Genomic DNA, 24,678 nt, shown 5'->3' with positions numbered 1-24,678 from the left:
AGAAGGAAACCAGAAAAGCCTTAAACACAGGCATAAAGCAGGCCAGATATGTACTCTTTTAAATATAAATTGCTCTTTTGCCTCAAATTTTCCACTGGGGGTTGCCTTGACACATGGAACCAGTAAAGTACTAGGCTTCCCAATGTTGTTTATGGTGGCCAGCATAGTTAAAGTTCACTGTGGGATCATGCGGCTACATGTGCTTGTGTTGTTAACTGTTTGCAGCAGCTACTCTATGAATTAAGAGAAGTAGCAGGCGCCATTTAGTGGGCAACAACATCTACTTGCATAGAGCTAATACTTACAATAAAATTAATTGTGCAGCTTTTAACATCCCTCCCCTTCAGTGGAAGGCTCGAATTAATTTTGGTCGCCTAGGGTTTTCTTTTTAATGCACATCCACGGCACGGTAACACAAATGTATTTCTGCATTCCATGCTGATCAAAATGCAGCCGCCACAGGTGGGAGTCGAACCCCTGACCTTGCGCACAGCACCACAATGCCATAGCGACTAAGCGATGGTAGTGCGCACTTAAAAGAGTGAGCTATTACGTGCTGAAGCAGCGATGCCATTATAAGGCACGCCTTAATTGGGGTCTCTGGAGCAATTATCAACACCTGTGGGGGGTTGAAGTATGAAGGGGATGAAGTACACAAGCGTCCTTACGCTTTGCTGTAGAGTTTGTTACTGTCAACAGTTCTTGACAGAACTTCAGTCGTAAGTGAGCGTCTATCCCAATACAAAATGGCGCGCTCAGTCATCAGAGGAAACCAGGCATGCAACAGGGGTTCCAGCCAGTTTCACTGTTCGTGAACGCGCATAATCCAACCGAGGGACGGGGTTTTTTTCTGACTAAACACTTTTTTTTCTCTCTCTTGTGGTGACACAGGGCGGACCATTGTAGCCCACAACATGAACAAGCAGTAAAGTCACAGCAACAGCTTATCGTACGACATACTGTTGCAAGCTAGTAATGGCTTTATGACTGGTCCAAACAGGCTAACTTATTACTTGCTAACTTATTATTAACGTATTACTGGCCTGGCACGTATTGAGCCCAAAGTGAGCAGTGGCACATATTGAGTGCACACATTTTTGAGGTATACACATGCACACAGGCAGTAGAAAACTAGGAACGTCACAAACTGACAAGCAGCGCACTTATTTTTTTTTTGACAGCAGTGACTTTTTCAGCGACTTTGTTGTGCCACTTTCGCCTGCTTCAGGAACTCGTCTGCATCAACTTGCTTGAAGCAGGTGCCCCTCCGGTGTTCTTTCATTAACAGCAGACATCCAAAAGAATGGCGAGGTACTGACGAGTAAAACTTGGCGAAACATCCGTAATAACGTAGAATAAGCTCAGGCTCTTAAACTACGGAAGATTCTGAAGAGACTGCAGGTATGTACACCCAACAATGCCCCTTTCAAACGATTAATAAGGTTTCATGTTCTTAAAGTGAACACGGCGTCAACGAGCATCGTCGTAGCAGAAGGCTCCTGACACCATTTTGCCAATTGACAATTTCTTAACATGCCGCAAAGGCACAGTACTCGAGCGTTTTGGCATTCCACACTTAGCGGAACGCAGTCACTACAACTGGGTATCAAATCCAGGGTGCCGCTTCCTGCAGATGAGCATCACAGCAGTGGCAAACGCAACACCCATTTCAAGCCACTCAGGAGCGCCTCCCGACAGTTATCACGGCAAGCGCCGCAGAAAGGCTGATAGGAAAGTGGTGGCAGGCACACTTACGGGTCCCCGGCCAGCGACTTCTCCGACTGGGTCTCCCAACTGTCGTCGCCCGAGCAGGACTCGTCATCGACCTCCTCGTCCCCGTCGTCCCAGAGGTCGTCCGAGTCGTACTCGCCGATGCGGTACAATTCCTGGGGGTAGCACAGCGACGTCTTGCCGCTCACCCACTGAACCTCCACCTTGCCCGCCGGGTGAACGTCCACCACCTGGCCCGCCGTCGACTCGGACTCCTTGTCCTACGCGGACAGTCGCACAAGCACTCTCAATTGCACCGACACGTTGACAACTGGTGCGGCATTGTTGAGAATGTGTACGTATTCGCAATACAATTCCTATGTATATCAAACCGTTGAGCCATCTACATGCCTCCCTCTAGTCCCTGTAAAATGTCTGAGTCATTTTCTTTTCTTAGTGATTTACAGGAAAGCCTCGTTAATTTGGATTTCACGGGACCAGAAAAAAATTTCGAATTAACTGAATGTCGAAGTACTGAGCATTACAAGAGAACAATAAACAAATGCTTACTACAACAACATGCATTTATTTACTGAATTAATCTGCAAGTCCTGCTTTTATTTTGAACAATTATGCAATTCTTGTCACATCATGACCGATTTGAGAGCTCACGGACAAGATCAGACGAGTCCGAATTATCAGATTCTTTTTAATTAATGAGGATTGAATTAACTATCTTTCACTGTGTCACCGAACCTCTTCAGTAAACTGTGTCACTGTGTGTTATGTGTTATGAACTTGAATTGAATTCTCCTGCTGGACAAATGTGCGGCTCTATGACTCCTTTGGGTGCTGTGTGCACAGTTATGCACGTCAAGATAGTTAATAAAAAAGTGGAAGCACCTATGAAAATAATGACGTTTAAAACATGTCTCATGCACCTTTTAAACACTCCTGACTCGACCTGTGCATTGTGTAATAACACGTCTAAAGCGTTTTAGAAAAACGAGTTGGAAAGCAGACATCTCGGTGTTTTCTCTAGGTCTCGGTATGCAATCATTGTTTGTGCTTTGCTTCTTTCATTCTGTCCGAAGGCAAGGTCTCTTTAGCTGATTTTCAACAGTGTTGGCGTATCTGGGATCCGGCTATCTTGTAACCACTTCCACAAAAGAAGGGTTTGTTACGTGACTTGTAGCTCTGCCTACCTCGTGCATCTACTGCGTTTCCTGAACAGATTAAAGGCTATCTGTTCCTACCAATCACATCTCTATGAGCTTCACACTTTCCTACCAAAATTCAGCTAGAACGCCGTCAACTTGTGCATGTTCTCTAATCTCCATGGATTACATTTGATATGCCTGCCATTTTTTATTTCCTTTGGTAGTTGTGTTGCACTAGAGTTTCCACCAATCCAACTTCTATACTAGCCTTAAAATTTTGGTATGGGTGAAGTGCACCTATTTTTTCCTCCTTGAGCTCTAAATTTTGTTGTTGTTACTGTTGTATTGTGCACTGAAAGTGGAGGAAGAGAGCGAGTTTCCATCTAACCTGTGCTGCTAAATCTGCAATTCCTTATAGTGTGCCATTTTTTTTACCTGTTTATTATGTTATCCTCACCGCTAACCTCCTCCCGTTTAAACGATTGAGCCATCTTTGAGAATAAGATTCACTCATTCTTTCAAGACAACACCATGAACTTCACAAATGGGACACTAAAAACAAAAAACTCTAGTTAAGACTGATAAAGCGTTCTTTGAAAACTATGTTGTCGCCAATTTTGAAATCATAGGTTGACTATTAGAATAGAAAATGCAACTCAAAGTTTCATCCTTTAAACCTTTCGCTGTCATGGACGTACCGGTACGTCTTCGCGCTTCCCCCCCACAGTTTCACTGACGTACCGGTACGTTCTCTATCGTGCATTCAAAATTTCGCGCCTGAGCGCAAAGCTGCCGCTCCTAGACTGGCCACGCTATCTGTTGACTCTTTCTACGAGTTCGTATTTTCGCCTCGACCTGTGTTAGTGCATGTATTGAAGAGTATGGTGCGACTGCCACTCGCCCCTCTCTCTTTGCTGAGTGGCGCGGTAGCTCCGCGTTCGCTGTATCATGCGTCGCGTGCATGCGATTATGCGTTCAAGGGTTGTTCTGCCATCTCCACTAGTTTGAAAGTTTTTATTTTTCTTCCGTTGGCGTGTCTGCTACGGCGCGTCAAGTTCAGAGGCACGCGCCGTTGCCTCTCCGAAAAGAGTAACTCGATTGCTGCTTTCGCTCTCTCGCCGCACCCTCGCTTCCAACTTGCAGCAGTAAACGTAAAGCCCTTCGAACTTTGTTTTAGCCTTTTTCCATCTCCCTCTGTCATCTTGATCACGCAACGTCCCATTTCTCTCCGTTGTGCAGGCGACTGAAAGCGCATCCTCCCTGCGCGCGGTTACTTTCGGATGGCTGAGCGTGCGGACTTTCCTCTGCTCATTGGAGCGGTGGTTCAATTCCGATTCAGAATACGAGCCGAGCTCGGACTCGGACTTGGACAGTCTCAGTCGAGAAAGAGGTGAGTTCCGCATCGTCAGATTCGGATGTTGAATGGATGTTATAGTCAGGCTGATGATGATGATGATGTTTACTAACAACAGCTGCAGAACACCGAAATGTGCAAATTGCATTGACTATGTTGTTTGTATACCAATCATAATCAAAAATAAATTGCTGTGTTCATTCCCTGTTATGCTCGTTCCCTGAAACCAAGCCGACATTGGGGGGGCGTCACGGCCAGAAATGTCCGACAGCGAAAGGGTTAAATTTCGTGCCAAATCACCCAACGCCGGTACATCACTGTGACGTCATCGATTCCAAAGTATTTTTGTCATACTTAGGCTCCATGTTCAACCTTGGGCTTCTTCAGAATAAAATGCAGTCATCTCTACTGCTACAGAATTAACATAGGCCCAGGAAGACGCTGTCAAAATCTATGATGTCACTGGCAAGCTGGCGGGGGAACTTCGAGGAGGCGTCACCATCGATCGTTTGTTATTGCACTTTTTCCGGCTTACCAAGTGGCTTATCGTTGTAAGAGTGGCGTTTTTGACAATGTGGAAGGACAATTTACTGACACACAAGATGTCATTTTTCTCATTAGAGTCCCTCCATGTAGGCACACAAGCATGCACGAACAAAGCAAGTTCTAAGATGAAACACACACACACACAAACCTCACAAGGAGCAAAGGTTGAAGAGGGGACTCACCTCAAAGTTGGCAACCCTGATGACGCAAGAGGCCGGCCTATACTTGAAGTCTGGGTGGTCCTTGATGTCATAGACGCTCACCTCTTCAATACCAAGTTCTTCAGGGCTGAGAGCAGGAAAGAAGTGACAGCAGATCATTGCTTGCAGTGAGTCAAGTTAGCCTTGCAGTATATATATATTTTTTTGCAAGCTGACGACAAGTAGCGCATTGTACGCTGCGGGAGATCACTGTTTATTTTTTTTTAATGTTTGTGCAACCCATGCACTTGATAAAATCTACAATATGGATGAAGACCCCGGACAAAGCCAAGAGATTTGGTTGCCCTATTGTTTAAATGAAGAATAGTACTGACGAAGTACAAATATGTTAAATTAGCAGAAATCCTGTGCTTAGCCCCGGTGATCTGTTTACCACTTATCAGCACTTCATGGTGCTGATAATGAAAGAGAAAAAAAAATTGTCATCTACCTAACTGTAGCCGCAACTGTAGCTATCGAGTGGAGCACTGTGCTAGAGTTGGGTGGACGACAATCTTTCTCGTTTGACCGAACCTTCGCTTGGTATTATTAAAGCTTGCAGCACAGGTCCATTCAGCCGTGTTTTGCAGGTTTATGCTACACATTTAAACATTCTTTTCATCAGTGCTCTTGCTTTTGATGCATCATATTTGTTGGGCACAGTTGAGCGCACAGTGCCTTGAAGGCCAAGTTGTATTCTCTTAGCTGTCATCAGTTGACGAGTCAGTCAGAAGTGTCACCATGGAAACTCCAAATTGCAGGCATACAAAGAATTTAATAGCCATGCACAGTAAGTGGTCTTAAGCGATAAATGCTTGACAAGGTCGTGGGATCATCAACTCACTGGGGGTCTGCACCGGCCATGTAGGTCTTGAACTTTGTCACCACCGCTGTCCTGCCGGAGTGGTCCACCTTTTTGACTACAGCATACTCGTGAGCTGGAGGGGTGTCTGGAAAATGAGAGAGAATGGCCGAGTCGGCCCGAGCGACTACGGGACCATTTTTTGTTTTGTCGGCACCACAACGTTAAAGAATAGGGGGGGGGGAGAGGAGGCTTTCAATAGACACACTATTAGCAGACGACAACCAGGTGTTTATCAGCAGCAGAAGCTGACAATTGAGAAAATGTCAAAACCTTCACATGTCACTTCCAAGTCACTTATGAGCTGCATGGAGTTAAGCAAGGGCAAATGACTGAATCAAAAGCTTACAGGCATCTGCTTACAATCTGCATTCGCAGGCGTCTACCTTTTTGTTTCATTTCTAAGCCTTTCGAGGTGGCTTCTATGTGTGGTTGCATTACAATAATAATAATGCACTCACATTACCTTTTGGCATCTAAGAAATAATGTTGCCTGTTATGTTTCAGCAAATGTGGTACATCAAAATTAGGATGCGAGAAAACAGCTACAAAATGCGAATTTTGCTATGTCAACTAACTAAAGCACCAGCAGATTACGCACACACTTCAACAAAAAGTTTCCATTTCTCGGTCATTTTTGGCCTTGCACCAGCTCTGGAATTATGCAAATATTGACAAAACCAAAACCTTTTTCGCATAAGTCACACTGAATAACAGAAGATGTCGTGAAAATACCTGTGTTTTCCACAACAAAGTCCCCGGGAAAGAATTCGTGGCCATCCAAATGGTGGATGGGGTAGAGGTCTGCAGATGGAATGCCACTTTCCACACTGCCGTCCTGCGATGAAAAAGCAAGCAGAAATGTCCTGTCACTTTTGTGCATGCTTAATATGACTATCAGCTACTCCAGTTTTCAACCTACCCATATAACAGAGGCTGAAGAAAATGTCAAAAATGAAAGAAGAAAAGAAGAAAATTGGCCGATGATTACACTTCTTGGTAATGCGATCTTTGAGTGCAGCTGCTGCCTTATTTCACCAACAGGCAACCACATACGAAACGTGCAATGCCGAATGGAGACGGTTCTGCATTTCGGATTGGGTAGCGCACACCGCGACCCGCTGCTACGAGCCAGCGCTCCGGCAACGCGCCATCTTATAGTAGGCCACCACCGCGGAGAGGGGTGGGGGGGTGAGGGAGGTAGATTAACAATTATTATTTGATGTTTTTTCTGAGGGTGGGATGAGGAAATGGGTGGAGAACAGAGATACTGAGTAGAGGTCACACACTCTTTCAGTTACATACAGGCCTCAATGTGGCCACACAAGGTTGGGGTGGGAAGTAGAAGTAAGGGGACGAAACGCCATAACTGTTTTCGAGTCACCGCAACAGCACTGCGTTAGGTAAGGGGACGTATAGGGCAAGAGTGGAGGCAGGAGAAGGACAGCCGGGCGCAAGCGCTGCCAGAGGCGACAAATGCCACTGAGGAATGCGCCCTGCAAACGGGGAAGCGAGACATGGCTGAGAGCCGTACAAACACGCAATGCGGAGATGGAGGAACGGAGAGCCGTGGATCACGTGAGAGGCTACAAGGGGGCGCCCGCCGCCGGCACTGCAGCTGCGGGAGAAAAGACAGCGAGAGTCGCCGCAACTAGAGTGTACTAGAATGCGTAGTCCAGTACACTCTACAGCAATGGTGCTGCGTGGAGGAAGGGGATGAGAGGATAGGCGAGAACACGTGATCCAGCTTTGGAGGACAAGGGGAGAGCAAGACTCGCGTTGTGCGCGAGATGGCAGCAGGAGCGCGCGCAGCTAGAGCGGCACACGGATGATAACCTTGGTTACGACAAGGCACGACAACGAGGCACGCCGGCGACGCGAAACGGGTGCCATAGAGCTGCACTCTAAAAAGAAAAAAAGAAAACACAGATTTCACGTAACGTGGGAACTGACGATGTGCAAAGCATTTTCATGATGCAAAATACGCAAAGCGCATCCATGATGCAAAATAAAATGAATGGATGAATGAAACTGTGTCCGTAAGTGTGCCAGAGCTGCTTGCTGCCCTCTCACCTGCCAGACGACCTGGGCAGTGGTGTAAGTGGCCAGGGTCTCGGTGACCAGCACGTCACCGGGCTTCATGGAAGGCTGTTCGGCTGGCTGACGCTTGCGTGTCCGCCGCAGTTTGCGCTTTTTCAGCAACTTGGTGGCAAGTGACGGGCCGTGCTTGCCTCGCCGGAATGCTGCGAGACACGATGGCAGGCAGTGATCCCAACAGACACATTGTTGTTATCACAGTACTAGAGCAACTTTCACCACCCACAATCTCACTTGGTGTAAGCATGCTAGGACTGTCACTAGGCTAACCTTTCCGGATGTCATTAAGCTTTCTTGCTCTCTGGTGAGAACACTTAAAGGGACACTAAGGAGAAGCACTAAATCAGTATTAGGCTGATAATGCTTTCTTACAAAACCTTATTTCCCTTAAGTTCGCAGTAAAAGGTTGATTAATAGCAGGAAGAATAAAGGTCAAGGTTTTATTCCATAAAGCTCATGCCAAAACCCAAATTTGTTCTTTGTGGCTTCGAACAACCCCTCACGAGAATGAGGAAGAAACAGCGCCAACTACGATGATCACGAGAGGGAGAACGACACGGGACAAGCGCTTCTCCTGTGTCTTCTACGTCTTGTGATCGTCGTAGTTGGGTATGTTCCTTTTTAATTCAAGTATGCACCATCTAGCCCAAATGAATGTTGTCCCTTACAAGACTAGCCTTAGATTAGCACGGCAGGCACGAAAAAAAAGTTGCACTTGACTAGCGCGCTCACACATCTACGTGGACGGCGAAAAGACAAATGACCTGTGTAATCGGTGCTGGCATACTAATTTGGTGTTCCCTAGATAAGAGTAGACTATACTGTGGATTTTGATTCCTAGGTACCTAAGTTACTGTCAAGATTCCTATGTACCTAAGCGTTCTTGTCATATAATGCTAGCAAGCCTTCCAAGCGTGTGCGGTACTGTTCCCTCTCACAAACTTTGTAAGATAAATTTTCCTGATATTTGATTCAATATTCGACTTTTTCTTGATTCAACTTGATATTCGATTCAAAATTTACTAATTGATATTCACCCCCCCCCTACTAATTTCTATTCGCTTAGACTTCGCTTTGAACCAAAAAATTGATATTCACGCAAGCCTAATTCTTTCGTACCTGGCCCACTGCGGTTGAGTAATAGTTCTTAATATGTGCTAAATTCAGTCTCTGGGTTGTTTAGAATAAAATGTAATCCACCTTTCCAGACGAAAAATTTACTAGGGCGGAGTGAACGCCATCAAAGCACCAGCAACATGGCAAGCTGGTGCAGGAAATTCCAAGGCAGCATTGGCCTTCGCCTGTAGTTCTTGCGTTTTTTCCCTTCGCCTGTTGTTTTTGGGTCTTTTCTGGCTTAGCAGGCCTCTTCTCGTGGTAACAATGGCGTTCTTGGTTTTGTAAAAGGGTAATTAACTAATACAGCTAATATTGCTTTTTCGTTGGTGTCTTTCCAAGCAGCAGCTGACCTTGATGGCTGAGTTGTTCAATTAGACCAATCGAACTTGGCACACCATAGCCTTATCTACTTTAGTGCCAAGAAAGACCTTCCCTCCACAGCACAATAGCGAGCTGCGGAAGTAAGCTCTCATGTCCAGCCGTTGCCTCCTTCGAACCACACGAGCAACAGACACTCCGATACCCGTAGCCTTGTTGTGCCCGATGAAGGCACCCAGTAATTCATCCATCTATCCACAGGTAATGCTACAATTTGTATGCTTCTAAACTATGCTAAAAAGCAACGGTGACGCGCTTAACATAGCTAAACCCACTCGTTATGAACAAATTGTAAGAACAAGTACTGCGGTAAATTATTTAGTGTGCTTTGTATTTTTTTCTGCAGTTTAGAGACTAAAACGTTTTCCTCAAATGCAATGCTTTCTGAGAAACCCCCAGGTTTTCTTTGTAGCTCCGTGCTTTAGTTAAGTGTATGACAATTGTTTTCCCTTTTAGAAAACATTTCACAAGTTTCCTTTCACATTTGGCATTCAGTTAACGAAGAAATTATGATGTCAGTACTCCTTTACTCCCCAATCACACGGGGTGCTTTCAATCGCAGTCTAGAAATTTTTTCATTATCCGGCTTGATTGCGTTCGAAAGTGCCTTGGGCAACCAGGATATTAAATGTAGGCCATGAATTTCTCACAGAAAAGCAATTACACAATATCTTATTGGCCACTACTGCACATATCTCTTGAGAGCAGTTGATCGAGTGTCTAGCCCCAAAGTCACTGCCGTGAAGCACCTCTCCTGAGTGACACTCACCGGGAGTCCGCCTGTGGTGGTGGTCCATGGAGGACGCCGTCGAGGCACTCGTCACAGAGACCGAGTCGGAGCCACTCGCCTCGTCATCCTCGACGTCCTCGTAGTCCGAGTCGCTGCCGTCCTGGCACGGTTTGAAGTCGCGGTTGTTCTCGGAGTCCAGGGTGTCGCCGTGGCTGGCCACCGCGGCGGCTGGCTGCTGCCGGACTCCCTCGTTCTCGGGAGCCTGCGGCTGGCAAAGCGAGATGCACTCTATCACGATCAGTCTGGATCTGGCAAAGTCAACCCATGCAACAAGGGTCCCGAACTGGCACGTTACTGCGGTAGCGAGTGCACGAGCACTCTAGTTATGTTCGCTAAATGCTAAACCTCTTTACTGCTTTCAATGCTTTGCCCTTCGAGCGAAAGTGAGCTGTTTGAAGTGAGAGTTTATCTGATGTGACACATACAACTTGTAGGCGACATGAGGGGACTCGGACAAAGGGCAAATTAGCTTGATTGGATCTGGGACGCCCAAAAAGATTTGCAGATAGATGCATAATGAATACGAACCTATGTACAGTTAAACCTCTCAATGTAACATACTTCACCAAGACGAAATTCTTGATATAACAAAGTATTTAGGCGTCATTTTTTTATTATCTTCCGATTAAATTTAGCTTCTAGATTTCGCGGAGGGATTCTTGAATGTATAAACGTAGTGAAAACGCACTTTTCCGAAAATCGATTTTTTGCCGTTTCAAGACCAGCGCCGCCTCTCCTTAACTTTTTATAAGTTTATATCTATAGAACACCATGTATCTTGAACCTCAATATAACAAAGTGTGCTTATATGAGATTTCAATACACCAAAATTTCACTGCTGCAGCCAGCAGAGGAATACCGAGACAATAAATGGAAACATCCATGGATGCAGATGGCAATGGTTGAATTACATCACACCCCTCCACCTACCAATTTCTATTCGCTTATACTTCTCTTTGAACTAAAAAAACGATATTCATGCAAGCCTAATTCTTTTGTATTTGGCCCGCCGTGGCTGCTAGCGAATGTACCTCTCAAATCGTGTGCGGGCGGAGCAGCGTCATGTTCCATGTGAAGTCCAAGTGTGATAAGATCATATATCGCCCCACGTGCTGCACGGTTTAAAAGTGAGTGAAAGCGAGGGGGAGGGAGGGAATCATGACTGGGCATGACTGTCAGCATGTCTGAGTGCATACGCAGCCAACGTGCCGTTACAGTGATCATGCACGATCATCGTGAATCTATTTTTATGTCCACTTCAGGACAAGGACCTCTTCTACCACTTTGGAATTACCCCAATCTTGCGTAAGCTGCGACCATCCTACACCTAAAGATTCACCAATTTCATCACACCACCTGCAGCTTTCTGCCGTCCTAGACTGTGATTCCGTAATCCCTTGGCACTGACTCTACCTCTGATAGACCAATGGCTACCTGCGCTACGCATTACGTGGCCTGCCCACTCCACTTCTTGCTCTAAGGGTTACTTATGGTTTTTAAGCTGCACTTAAAGACCGAAAATTGGCTCAACACCGTACTTTCAGGTTTTGTCATTTTCATGTTTCCAGACACTTAATTTCCGTATTATCCATTCTGTAAGATTACGGGACCCTTCATATCTATGAGATCTGACAAGTTTTGTCCCAATAAAGATGCTTGAAATGTTTTTCTTGATTTCTCCAACCCACAGTTTTGACACACTCGTAATTTAGGAGAGAAAATAACTTTTCTGGTTAACATCTATCTACAAGTAAGAAAGTTGGCTTTCAAATGTAGCACCAACTAGAAAACATCAGCTACCATCATTTGCTCCTTAATCCGCAACACCGTCGTCCAGTCTCCTAAGGTTAAGCCTAACATTTTTCTTAAAGGAGTGCTGACAAAAAAATTTACGATCTTGCTTTTTCTGCTGCAATAAATAGCTAACGACCCAGTAATCACGGCACGAAACCTTCTCATTTGTGTCAGAGCGCGACATGTAATTATTCACAGTCTTGTTTGTAGCAGCCAGTCTCAGAGAGCGTCAAAAGGAGACAAGAGTATTGTAAACACACCGCTGGACATGTGATCGCACAACTGTGACGTGCACACGCGAGCCTCGCCGGCGCGTGAGCTTCGTTTCCAGCTCGTCTTATATGCCTGCATGTGCTTTGCGATGTCCTCACCATCATCATCGTCCTCGTTTTCATTGCCCAGCAATGACCATTTCCTGCAGGCGGGAGTCGCCGCCGTAGTAAGCGTGGCCAAGCACTTATTTAACTTTTTGAATGGATCAACTACAAAGCAGTGACTCGGAAAGTGCGACCAGCAAAAGCTATTAACATGCATTCGCGCAGCTAAAAGTAGTACAAACCATTCGTCAAATGCGCTTTGGGAATGAAGCATATTCCGGAGCAGGACACAAGGGGGGGGGTGGGGTAAAAGTCGGCACAGCATCAGGCTTGGGGGGTGCAAAGTCTTGGTTGAAGATCATCAGAGTGCTCCAAAAGTTTGGCGGGTTTCGCTTACACCAGGCACGCTTGAAATGACAAGCAAATCTGGCTGCTCTTCAACGGGGTCCATTCTAAGCGTCCAGTGGCGCGCTCGAACTCGGACTACTTCTGCCGTTTATCGACACCGACGGTAGCGAACGCACAAGCCAGGCGAGCTGGCGATCGCTGGGAAACGGTATAGGCCTAGCTCACCGGCCGTCGGATCTGAGGCCGATGGCTCTTGAGACCTGTCCGCAGCTTGTAATAAAAGCACCTATATTCGTCAACACAATCAATGTCTACACATTTATGTCGCTCCTAAGTGACAATACAATTAGTTTGCCTGACGCCGTTGGTAGCGATAGGAAAACACGTTAGCCAGGCAAGCCACTTTGCAGAGACGATTGCTGCGGCGACTGTGCTGACCGCTTGCGAGTCAAAATCATGCCAACGATTTACTATTTCGCTTAACGTTTCATGCCATGCATCCTTTCAAGGTCACTTTGCTCTACGATTTATTTGGTGTCAGAAACAAATTTTACCTGCCGTAAGCGGTGAAAGAGGCTAGCATCACGACCAGGGAGGAAAAAGAAAGCACTAGGACGATCGGAGTGGCGAGAAATTTGCTTGCCAGGCCCGTCCCAATGACAGAGCAAACTCATGATGTAGCATTTTCTCGGTTGTTTACAATCCTCCTTCCTTGACGTTGCGAAGTGCTGTATGTCACGGCTGACAGCCCGCACATACTTTAAAATTGATTTTAAATATGTTCTAAGCTATATTTGCCATTGATATCTTGCAGCCGATGTGTGCGTGCCCATATAAATCAATCTCACAAGTTAACTCGACTTCGAAATTTTGTGTCAGTACTCCTTTAACCTCTAAGTGTCTGTCTCACACCATGCCTCTGAGAAGCATACACTCACACATTCAACGTTGTGCATTGGCGGCGAGTACTTAGAAGCACACTGCCTTTTCCACTCGTCTAGGGTGATGATGTTGTCGGTGGCCTTGAGCGTGTAGTAATTCCGGTCCCCTATCTGCAGGGCACATCGCTCGAATATGTTGATCATTTTCACCCTGCAAGCATCGGCAAAGCAAAGCAGGCCGGTATGGTCATCAGCAGGGTCACGGACAGCATTCGTAACATCACAAGAGTATTCCAGGTGAACTCTATCACACCATATACTTGGTTAGCTTGGCAACCTTCTTCCACTTTCACAGAGACGCAGGGGAACTTCAGGCTAGGCTGACCTTTCCGACAAGATGCGTAAAGTAGGCCCTTCCCTTGTTAGCGCGCAATACGTCTACGTTTGTTTATGTGTTTACATTTGTAGTACCCCAATATGTGCCCGTTCAGCTTGTGTCATAGTGGCAGGTTTGCAGCACTTGAGAAATGAATAAGTGACACAGATTTGAAACATCTCTTTCCAACTATGCCTTAAGAGGTCGCTTGCTCATTGGAGCCAGCTCCAATCTTCCTACCAATACCATATTTACTTGCATAATGATCACACTTTTTTGTCAACAAAATTGACGCAAATTCAGGGGTGCGGTCATTACGCGGGTTAAATTTCCCACGAAACGAAACACTTTCTTTTTTCATCCTGCATTTGCTGCGAGATGACAAGCAGGCAGCTGCCGCTGTCAGTGCGGGACACCAAAACAAAAATGGCGGCCAGCGGAGCAAGCCGAACGCAATTATTTTTCTTCTCGTGAGTACATTACGCTCATTGAAAGTTTGTTCCATATCAGTAATGAATAATATCGTTAATATCAGCAAGTATGCGACAATAACATAGCTATGTCCACTTTGAGGGAACAGAAACAGAGATGGGCGTGCTTAGCTGTAAGTGACATAGAAACACATGGTGGGCATGCTGCGGAAACTGCAACATTTGTCTTCACTGCTATCCTAATAAGGGACGTTTCCGCTATGGGTGGGCGAATATCTTAGCTGTGTTTCAAGTGTCGGCACATGAATAGGGTACACTTCTAACGTATCAGTGTAAACGTGGCCACTATCATTGCCGCTTGCGATTTGTTGCGTGCTCACAAGTGCAGACGAGAAGAATCGAAAGGCGCCTTTATGTTGTTGTTGTTGACCAAAACCGTTATGAAGCCTACAAATAATAAAGCTGAGGCAAGTTTGGTTGTAGCTTTTTTTCATGGAAGTGCAAAAAGTGATGAAAGAAATGAAATGGGGCATCTGCTTAAGAATGTTGGGCGCGTGTGGACCGCTTGGTATGTCTTGAAGAATCGTGTGCGTAGCATTCGACAGATAATAAGCACGATCATCATTACCTAGACTTGGCACACAACATATTGCTGCGACAAGTTCAGGGTGCGATCATTACACGGGAAAGAAACAAAAAATCGAATTTTTATGACAACATTCATGGGTGCGATCATTATGTGAGTAAATACGGTACATTGTTTCAATGTGGTGATCCAAGTACCGTTTCGGTGTGATGCAGGCTGCATCGAAATGCAACTGATCACCTTTTGGAACTGCCTATGCCTGCAGATCACCATCACTACAAGCACGTTCATGGGAAAAGGCTCTGGCCACAAAAGATGAGACAGAAAGATAAGACAAGAACAGATAAGATACCGTATTTATTCGCGTATAACCCGCACCAAAATGTGAAAAAACGCGTTTAAAAAGTGGGGGTGCGGGTTATCTGCGAATTTTTTCCTTGGGAGGGGGGGGGGTCGGCTTCACCGCAATGTGCGGCGGCCTCCCCGTGTAGTCCGCCATCCCCATCGTCATCGACGCTTGTCAAGCCGATGAAGGGCCAACGAAAGGCCAGCATTGTTGAGCCTCGCGTTAGGCGCTGTTTAGTGTACTTACCCCAGTTTGCACTGTTTGCCTGCTTTGTTTTGGCATCATGAGTGCGACTCGACGGCAGTGTTTCACAGCGAAAGAGAAGCTAAAGATTATAGCCGCTGCCGAAGAAATCGACAACAGAGCTGCTGCAAGACAGCATGACGTCGACGAGTCGTGCATTCGCGACTGGAGGAAGAAAAAAAGAGTCTCGAAGCAACGAACCGGAACAGGCGAGCGTTTCGGGGTCCGAAGACTGGCGCGTACCCCCACCTCGAGACGCAGCTTGCGAAGTTCATTGAGGAGCAGAGAAGTCGTGGCCACGCTGTTTCGACTGAGATGGCGCAAATGGAAGCCCTGAAGTTGGCCCGGGAATTGAACATTCCACGTGAGTTTCGTGCAAGCCGTGGATGGCTTCAGCGCTTCATGCGAAGACATGGATTTTCTATGCGGCGGCGAACAACCATGTGCCAGCGGCTTCCTGAAGCCTACGAGGAAAAGTTGTTGAACTTTCAACGATATGTGATCGCACTTCGGAAGGAGCACAGCTATTTGCTGTCTCAGGTGGGAAATGCTGATCAAACACCTGTGTACTTTGAGATGCCGATGGACACGACCATGGAAAAAAAGGGCTCCAAATCAGTCAGCGTGCTGACCGGCGGAAATGCCAAGCTGCGCTGCACAGTCATGCTATGCGCTTTGGCTGACGGCACGAAACTGCGCCCGTATGTGATTTTCAAACGCAAGACGCTACCTAGCATTCCACTGCCCCCAGGAATCGTTGTGCGTGCGGAAGAAAATTCGTGGATGAACAGTGGCCTAGTCGGTGACTGGCTTCGAGTAATCTGGGAGCGAAGACCAGGTGCCTTGCTGGCACGCCGGTCGATGCTCGTACTAGATTCCTTCAGAGGCCACTGCACTGATGCGGTGAAGGCTCGCCTTGCCGAGACCAGCACCGACCTCGTCATAATACCTGGCGGCATGACGTCCATGCTACAGCCACTCGACGTGTGCCTGAACAAGCCGTTCAAGGCACACGTGAAGCGGCTGTATGCCCAGTGGATGGCCGACGGCATGTACGCCCTCACACCGACGGGACGCGTGCGAAGGCCTGATATTCCATTGCTGTGCCAGTGGATCGTGGATGCGTGGAAAGCGATACCGGCCGATTTGGTGCGCAAAAGCTTTAAAAAATGTGCGATCAGTAATAGTCTGGATGGTTCCGAGGACGACTACGTCTTTCAGAGTGGCGATGAAGCCTCGGATGGCAGTAGTGAGAGCGGCGTCGATTAAGAATCGGATAACCAGTGACGTGGTGGCGGTCGTTTGAATAAATGTTCTGAAAACGAAATGATCACTGAGTGTGAGTTGCATCTTTCTAGCGCTCATTTTTTTTTTCAGGTAAACGTGCGGGTTATACGCGAGTTTTTTTTTTTTTTTTCCGCCGAGTTCAAAGTTAGGGGTGCGGGTTATACGCAGGGGCGGGTTATACGCGGGTAAATACGGTATACAGAGAGATTAGATAGATAAGACAGAAAGATTGGATGATAAATATGGAAATTAGATAGATGCACATACTAAACAGATTAACCGATAGAGGTCAGGCAGGTTAATAGATAGGTTAGGCCGACAGAAATTAGACAGATGGACAAATGGAGGGAGGTATGACCAATAAGCAGACAGACAGACAGATTCAGTAGCAGCCCTTACCTATCTAGCGCCTCTCCTTCGATGACGTACTTGATGAGCTCGTCAGTCTGGTTGTTCCCATTGGATGTGTCCTGGTAAGCCTTGCACACACCTTGCACAAACAGGTACACGACCTTCACCTGCAGGCAGCACCGTGTGCACAGAATCACTGATTGGCAGCGGCCATTGGTACGCCCCACAAAGCATTGCGTTTGAAACATAAAGCCTCCGCTTAGCTTAGCGTGTCTACATATGTCACGGACAACGAACCAGCGTTTCTCAGGAGATCAATGGCGTTGCGTGTATCATGTGGTTGTTTAGAGAACATATAAGATTGTGTGCTCGTGGCAAACACACCATGCTGGTAGTTGCACCACGTGCATTTAACCTTCCGTGTTTTGTCCTCGTTTTGTTGTCCAGCTCGCCTCAGCCACGGGCGTCAAAAATCGCACACAAATACACCCAGATTTCCACAATTCTGCACTGCACTCACGTCCTCTACGGTGACCTGGACGTGCTTGTGTGGACGACTCAGCAGGGCGCTGGTCTCCTTGGTGCAGTTGAGCCAGCGGGCTCCCTCGAAGCACCGCATGGGACCGCTCAGCCTCTGGCCCTTGTAGAAGCCTTCCTCCTTAAATTCGGATGACTGCGGAGACCAGGACACGGGTATTTTTTTTTCTTTGGCATAGCTGTTTACAATGTACCTGAACACCAGACACACGGACGGCAGTAGCAACGCTTGAAGTAACACCTTGTGGCAGTTTGTTTAATCAAAAAAAAAAAAAAACCCCGGAAAGGCAGTTGTCAAACAGGCCCAATTTCACACCCTCCTTCCCTCCTTTGTCTAGATAAATGCATTGGAGCCAAGGCATCCCACTGACTTGCAAGAGAGAGAAAAGCTTACCGGCAGCCTCCGGTCTAAAACGTCATCCAGGTCAAGTGCGTCATCCTCTTGAAGTATGCACCTGCAATGTTTGTGATAGCCTGTGAGAATCCAGACCCTAACTCTTGATACACAAGCCAGCAGCAGCTAAAGGCACTTTCTCAACTAACATGCTACCCTACTCTGCTTTCTTGTATAAACCTTACACTTGGTGTCTGTCTAGATTCAAATTCCAAAAATTCAATTTCCCGAAACTAATTATAATTATTGGCCTCAAGGCCCCTGCACCCTATTTAACCAGATAGCATTGGTATAAAAAATTTGTCCTCACTAATCAGCAAATGTGATGATTAGTAAGCACAAATAAAACTATGCTAAGCAAATAAAATAAATTTGTGGAGTTCTACATCCCAAATATGATATGCCATGGAGGGGCGGGGGGGGGGTATTACTGGATTACGTTTTATTACCTGGATTTGTTAGATGCGACCCAATTTCAAGTACACAAGTGGTTTTACAACCATCACTATTGAAACGTCCTCACGGTGGCCAGCAGACAAAATTGTGAACCCATGCTCAGTGGAAGAACGCTACGAGCAACAAGCGCCAAAACTTCACAGGCTCACAGCAGCGCCGTAATGCACAACACCAAAGAAAGTTTTCAGTCGCACATGCTGCGGTTTCGTGTCAGCGAACTAGCCACACATATTGAGGCCCATGTTTTCCAACGTCTGGCCTGGCTGGGCATCAGTGTACGACATACTAGAATGTGGGAGTGTGTGAGCTCCTTGGAACATGCATGGCCATGGAGAGAGCTTTGCTGGATGCATCGGGCATTGGCAAGCATTGACACAGGCATGCGTCTTATCGTTGAACATGTTCCGTCAGTTTTATGGTGTTCCTAACTGGATGACATTGGCATATTTTAGCTGCACACTCAAACTTCATTGGCCCCTCCTGGCCAGTGCTCCGGTTCCGAATAGCCACTGAGGCGCTGCAGGTCTAAGCACAGCGGGTGTAAGCATAGGTGTGGCGGCTACCTGCATTCAGCTACAGTTCTGTTATCCATGTGACTAAGAAACACACTCACGTTGACCCATCGGGAAAGCGGACGGTCAGCTCTGTCTTGAAGCTCTGCACCATACCAACCCAGGAGTCGAGGTATATGGCAACATCTTGGCTAAACCTCTGTGCAACGAGAATTTTTGCAAATATATTAGAAAATGCAAAAGCTGTTGTGATTTGGCTATTGCAAGGAGCGATTTATTGTGCAAAATTCTGACAAGATGTACTCCTGCCAGACAAAGGGCACAAAAGCATGAAATAAATGACAACATGACGAGTTCTAGGTGTCTTCTCACGCTGTTTTTTCCAATAAGGATTGTTTGACATGCCCATCTTTGTAACTTCATCAATGCTATATCAAGATACAAACAGAACAAGCAATGCAACATGTTTTACCATTTTCAGCTAAAGAAAATCATCAGATTTTCTCACTCACTTCAGAGTGGTTTGTCATCAGCTAACCACTCTGAGAAGCACGAAATATAAAGTTAAGAATTTTCACAATACAGGAAAGCTGAAAGGTTCTTGATGTAACCTACTTTCCCTTATTTTGCAATGACCTTCAGGTCTGAGGTAACAGCTCCTAACAACACACTGGTGTTCTACATAGACTAGGGATCCAGAGTTGCTATTTTGCAGCGATGCATTTTTGAATGCTAATGCCCTTCGGTACTTTCCAGTATTTCAGGCATTAGCATAAGGAAAAAACATCGCTATAAAATTGTGCCCCAAATGCCATTATAATGCCATCCTGTCTCGTAAGGAATCTTACAATGCAGGAATTTTTGTCCGGCAGTGCTTAAGAAAGGCTTTTTGAAAAGAAAAAAGAAAACAGTTAAGTGGAACACCAATGCTTTTTGCTTTCACTTTGCAGGCAGATATCTCAATTGAAGCTACTCGTACTAGTCTCGAGATAGCTAGTAAGCAGACACGCCTTAAGCTCTGACCATCGTCAATTCAACACTCACATGTCCCTTGATGATGACAATGAAAAACTTTATTTATCCCTCTTTAAAGGGAAGGGGGCAATGGAATAGAGGGTGGGGGGAGGAACTACTTGAAGTAGGCCTCCTTTATCCTCTCAGCCCACTCCAGGATGGCCTCCTGAAGATCAGGCCTGGAGCTGCGCAAGGCAGCCTCCCACTGCTCCTCACTAGATATTAATTGCTTGAGGAAAGGGGGTGCTTAGGGCACCCCCACATGATGTGGTTTAAGTCTGCTCTGGGAGAGACACAGAATTTACAAGAGGGAGAAAGGTAAATGGCGGGATGAATGCGGTGGAGGAGGTAAGGGGACGGAAAGGTGAGAGTCTGCAGCTGTCGCCACAGAACTTCACACCTACGCGGGGATTTGAATCATCATTGTCATATTCAGCCTATATTAATGCCTACTGAAGGATGAAGGCCTCTTCCAGTGATCTGCAATTACCTGTCCTCCAATCTGGAAAGGCAAATTTCATAATTTCATCACCCCATCTCTATTTTCTGTTGTCCTTAACCACGCTTCCTTTGCCTTGGCAGCCATTCGGCAACTCTAATGGTCCAATAGTTATTGCCCTACTAGAATGTCAGCCATTCCCTTTTGCTCTCTGATTCACAATGCTCTCTTCCGGTCTCTTAACACTGTGCCTAACATTTTTCGTTCCATCACTCTTTGCATGGTCTTTAAGAGGAAGCTTTAGCTCGGGTCCAACTCCGATGTGGCCTTTTCAAATACATGTAAAACGCAAAAACGTTTTTCTGAGATAACCCCTGGACCGATTTTAATGAAATTTGTTGAATTTGAGAAAGTTAACTTCTAGTGACTGTTGGAAGCGGAATTTCGGTTTAGGGCCTGGATTTTGTTTAAAAAATTTTCAAATATTCGACCGTTTGAAAAAAATAGAAGCACGAAGTTTACAAATTCATAGCTCTGCATCAAGAACAGATATCACGGTTCTGCAAACGGCATCCATTAGACCATTTAAAGCAGACAAATTTGATATGTCATTTTACATCTTACGTGAAATTGTTACGTCGGTTAGAAGGGTTCTGCAAAAGCTGTATTTCCATATAACTTAATTTTTTTCATATTCATGTGTAGCATATCAATTTTGTCCACTTTAGATGTACTATTAGATGCAATTCACAGAATTGTATTATCCTTTGTTGTTGTTGAGTTACAGAGTTGTAAACTTGATAGTTCCATTTTTTGAAAATTTCCGATTTTTGCCGATTTTTAATAAATTCACAACCTAACTTAAAAATTCGAAACCAACAGTCACCAGATTTTAAGTTTTTCTTTTATATGCAACAAACCTCGTCAAATTTGGTGCAGTGGTTGCCGATAAAAACGAATTCTGCTTTTACATGTATTTAGATAGGAGCACTCGAGCTAAAGCTTCCTCTTAACTTGTTCACGGGTTTCCTTGTTAACCTCCAAGTTTGTACCCCTTATGTTAACACTGGTAGAAAGCAACGATTGTAAACTTTTCTTTTTAATGACAGTGGTAAGCTCCCAGTCAGGATTTGATAATTCCTGCTGTATGTACTCCAACCCATTTTTATTCTTCTTTAAATTTCTTTCTCACGATCAGGGTCTCCTGCGAGTATAATTGATCAAGATAAGAATACTCCTGCCTCCTGATTAATTAAAGGTTAATTTAATTGTTGTAAGTGCAGTTTTTTTTAAGTTATTCTTATTCTCACAATGTTTGAACTCAAAGGCCAAATTCAACAAAATTCCTCTTTAGATAAATTGTTTATACATGCGTAGTAACAATAGCAGCTTGGCTAAAATTGCTTCAAACTCTTGGCAAAGCTGCAGGGACACTTGTCTAATAACTTTATGAACAGCCTTTTAACAGACTGGGTACGAGGTGATTAGTGGATATGACACAAATCTCAGCATGCCACCCCCGAGCTATTCAGCATGCAGCCTGATCTCGGAGGTCAAGCTCAGGCATCCTGCTGGTTCTCAACTTTCTTGGTTCTGTACCACTTCCCGTGAGCAGTAATGGCAGCATTTTGTTTCAGTTTCAGTATAAAGAACGTCTACATTTGTTAGCTTTTCCTGACACAACTATCTAAATTTCAAACGTTAAATTTTGCATGGAGGTTACTTTGTCTCTACGCTATCTCATACTAAAATTTTCATGCAGCAAAAAAATTTCACTGCAGTTGATTTTCAAGCCTTGCACGAGGGTTAATGGCACAAGGATAATGAGCTTACTGCTCCATTCTAACGTGCAATGATTAATTAGCACCATCTTTCAAGTATCCTAGATTTTATGCAGATTGAGTGCTACTTACACACTGTGTTCAGGAACGCCTGACTTCAAACCTGCTACACTTGATCAATCCTGATGCTTACACTGCACTTGAAACATTAATTGCCTACTGGGCATTTAAGCTGCCTATGTGATAGGTATAAAAGACAATAAAAGTTCATATAGTATGGGAACATGCAAGAAATTATGCCCTAAGAAACACTCTAATTGGCAAAACTAATAACTTAACGATGTCTCTGCCTTTTTTGTCGGTTAATCAGTTGCAAAGACATCAGCCAACAGGGGTACTACATGTGCTTAACCCGAGCACCTCCATTTCATCTAGCTATGCCGCTAGCCATGGTCTTCAATCTATGCACATGTGCTCGGAGCACAAAACAAGTTCGTACTGTTGCACAGTGCTCCAGAGATGTCTATCAGACAGCACTTGTGTCTGCTACACGAGCAAGTTTACAAAACAAAAATTCACCGAAACTTGCAATTCACTGTTTGATAACGCCGATAATTATTTTGATGTAAGCCACTCTATGTACCATGTCCAAGGGAATGCAAAAACTTTTTTTTTTTTTTCTGTGGTGAAGATATGCTCACACAGTCGCAGATACACAGAGAGATGATATACATAAAAAGCGACGCCAGTAGACTCCATTGCGTTTATTATTGTTACTCTCAGTTATTTTGTTGCTGCGCGGATCATTACAAGCTCGATGCTGCGGCTCGGCTTCAGAAGACGAAACGTTCACGCATTTCGAAGGCGTGCGCGAATTTTATAACACGTGCGCAATTACGCATTTGCACGTTACATAACCCGCGAAACGAAGAGCGTTTACTTTAACACTCGAAGGCTGCCCCCCTTTGGAAGCGCAGAAAATAAAACCTCTCGTGCACACACGCCTCACGAAGGTAGTTAAGTAACCCTGAGCAAGACCAGTCCGCTATAGCCCGCACTCCGGTTGGGCCGAAGCTGCAGACAAACGAACGCGCAACCGTGCAGCGCGCGACAATCGGTCGAAGTGTCACGAGCAGTTGCCATTCATTGTGTACTCTTACGACGCAGGAACAGGCGCCAGGTACGGCGGAACAGACGAATAAAAACAACAAAGCAATTGTGCCGTCTGCTTCAACATTCTCTTCGTGGACGTTGCAGTGCGTCGTAAGGGTACCGCATCGACAGGTGTACCGCAGAACGATGAACAGAGCCACGTACGCGTAACACGAGTGTAATCGCCTATGAATGAAAAATGAGGAAAGTAGTAACAGACGGAAAATTCCGCAGCTTCGCACTTGCCTCGAGGGGAACGAGATCGACACTGTTGACGTTGTTAATCACGCAGTTGGTTCCCAGGACTTGGATGGTGGCGAGGACCTCGGTGTTGCGGCAGTAACCCAACTGCGTGTCTTTACCCTTGACCACTTTCCTCACGACGTCGCCCGGCATGAGGGAGCGATCGTGGAGTTTCACCTGCGTCGTGCGAAGCCAAAGAACCTTACGGAAGGAACGCCTCGCCGGCCGGAAAGAAAGAAAAAGAAGAACAAGAAAGCGTGGGAATGCTTCGGAACACACGCGATCAGTTATCGCTGTATCCGATGACGAGCAGGCGACGAAACGAGCCGTCGCTTTCCCTTTTGACAGGTCGGCCGGATTCGGGACCGCTCCAGGTACACCGCCGGGTCCACCGTAACGGTCGCGGTGGGCTCGTGTTCACCTCTCGAGGGACCCCCCCACAAGCTAGCTTTCAAATCTCCGAAACATCGGAGGATCGACTACAAACGGGGCTCATCTCGAAAGCCGTAGAGGAGCGAGCCGTTTTACCTTCTTTTCCGAGACCACTTCTTCGCGACCCTTGGGGTGCCATGCGACCCGTACGTGGCCCCTTTTCATGCGGTCCCATTGGGGTACGTTGGCCGCGACTTCTTCCTCGTCCTCACTGGTCACGTACTCGGCGTTCTCTAGCACCAGCCCGAACTCGATACGTCCCTTGCGAGTGATGCGGTAGACGGAGTCTTCGTCGAAGTATTTACAATTCGATGCCATATTCGACCGTCTGCGCTGGTCGAGAACGCGCAGAATCTCGCGAGATCGCGAGCCCAGCGAGGGCCGCGACGGTGGGAGGAGGTTGAGGGGGAGAGGAGGTTTGGCCTGGTTGCCCCGGCAACAGTGCCGCACCATCATATGATCGGTTGATAGGTCGCCCGCGGCGCCTCCTAAAGCTGTTGACGAAGGCGAAGAAGCGCGCACACGTAATTTATTTACATAATAAG

General features: G+C 46.1%; 1 protein-coding gene across 3 annotated transcripts in view; it reads right to left on the bottom strand.

Annotated features, from left to right (window-relative positions):
- Positions 1-24,498, bottom strand: part of LOC142589881 ((E3-independent) E2 ubiquitin-conjugating enzyme UBE2O) — a 40,739-nt gene extending 16,241 nt beyond the window's left edge. Inside the window, exons 1-13 of one of the 3 annotated variants that reach the window (XM_075701532.1) lie at positions 24,230-24,498; positions 23,705-23,878; positions 19,174-19,271; positions 18,105-18,165; positions 17,694-17,846; positions 17,222-17,340; positions 13,611-13,764; positions 10,193-10,421; positions 7,906-8,075; positions 6,568-6,670; positions 5,815-5,959; positions 4,953-5,058; positions 1,756-1,991 (exon numbers count right to left, since the gene is read on the bottom strand). In XM_075701532.1, coding sequence (XP_075557647.1) covers positions 1,756-1,991; positions 4,953-5,058; positions 5,815-5,959; positions 6,568-6,670; positions 7,906-8,075; positions 10,193-10,421; positions 13,611-13,764; positions 17,222-17,340; positions 17,694-17,846; positions 18,105-18,165; positions 19,174-19,271; positions 23,705-23,878; positions 24,230-24,451 — 1,970 coding nt within the window. In that variant the 5' untranslated portion in view covers positions 24,452-24,498. The remainder of the gene's footprint in view (positions 1-1,755; positions 1,992-4,952; positions 5,059-5,814; positions 5,960-6,567; positions 6,671-7,905; positions 8,076-10,192; positions 10,422-13,610; positions 13,765-17,221; positions 17,341-17,693; positions 17,847-18,104; positions 18,166-19,173; positions 19,272-23,704; positions 23,879-24,229) is intronic. The other 2 variants (XM_075701533.1, XM_075701534.1) reach the window with 2 other exon arrangements.
- Between the last annotated feature and the right edge of the window lie 180 nt (positions 24,499-24,678).

This window comes from Dermacentor variabilis, chromosome 8, assembly GCF_050947875.1.
Source record: "Dermacentor variabilis isolate Ectoservices chromosome 8, ASM5094787v1, whole genome shotgun sequence".
Taxonomy (NCBI): Eukaryota; Metazoa; Arthropoda; class Arachnida; order Ixodida; family Ixodidae; genus Dermacentor; species Dermacentor variabilis.
Note: the sequence above shows the minus strand (reverse complement) of the source record. Positions and strands in the feature narration are given on the sequence as shown.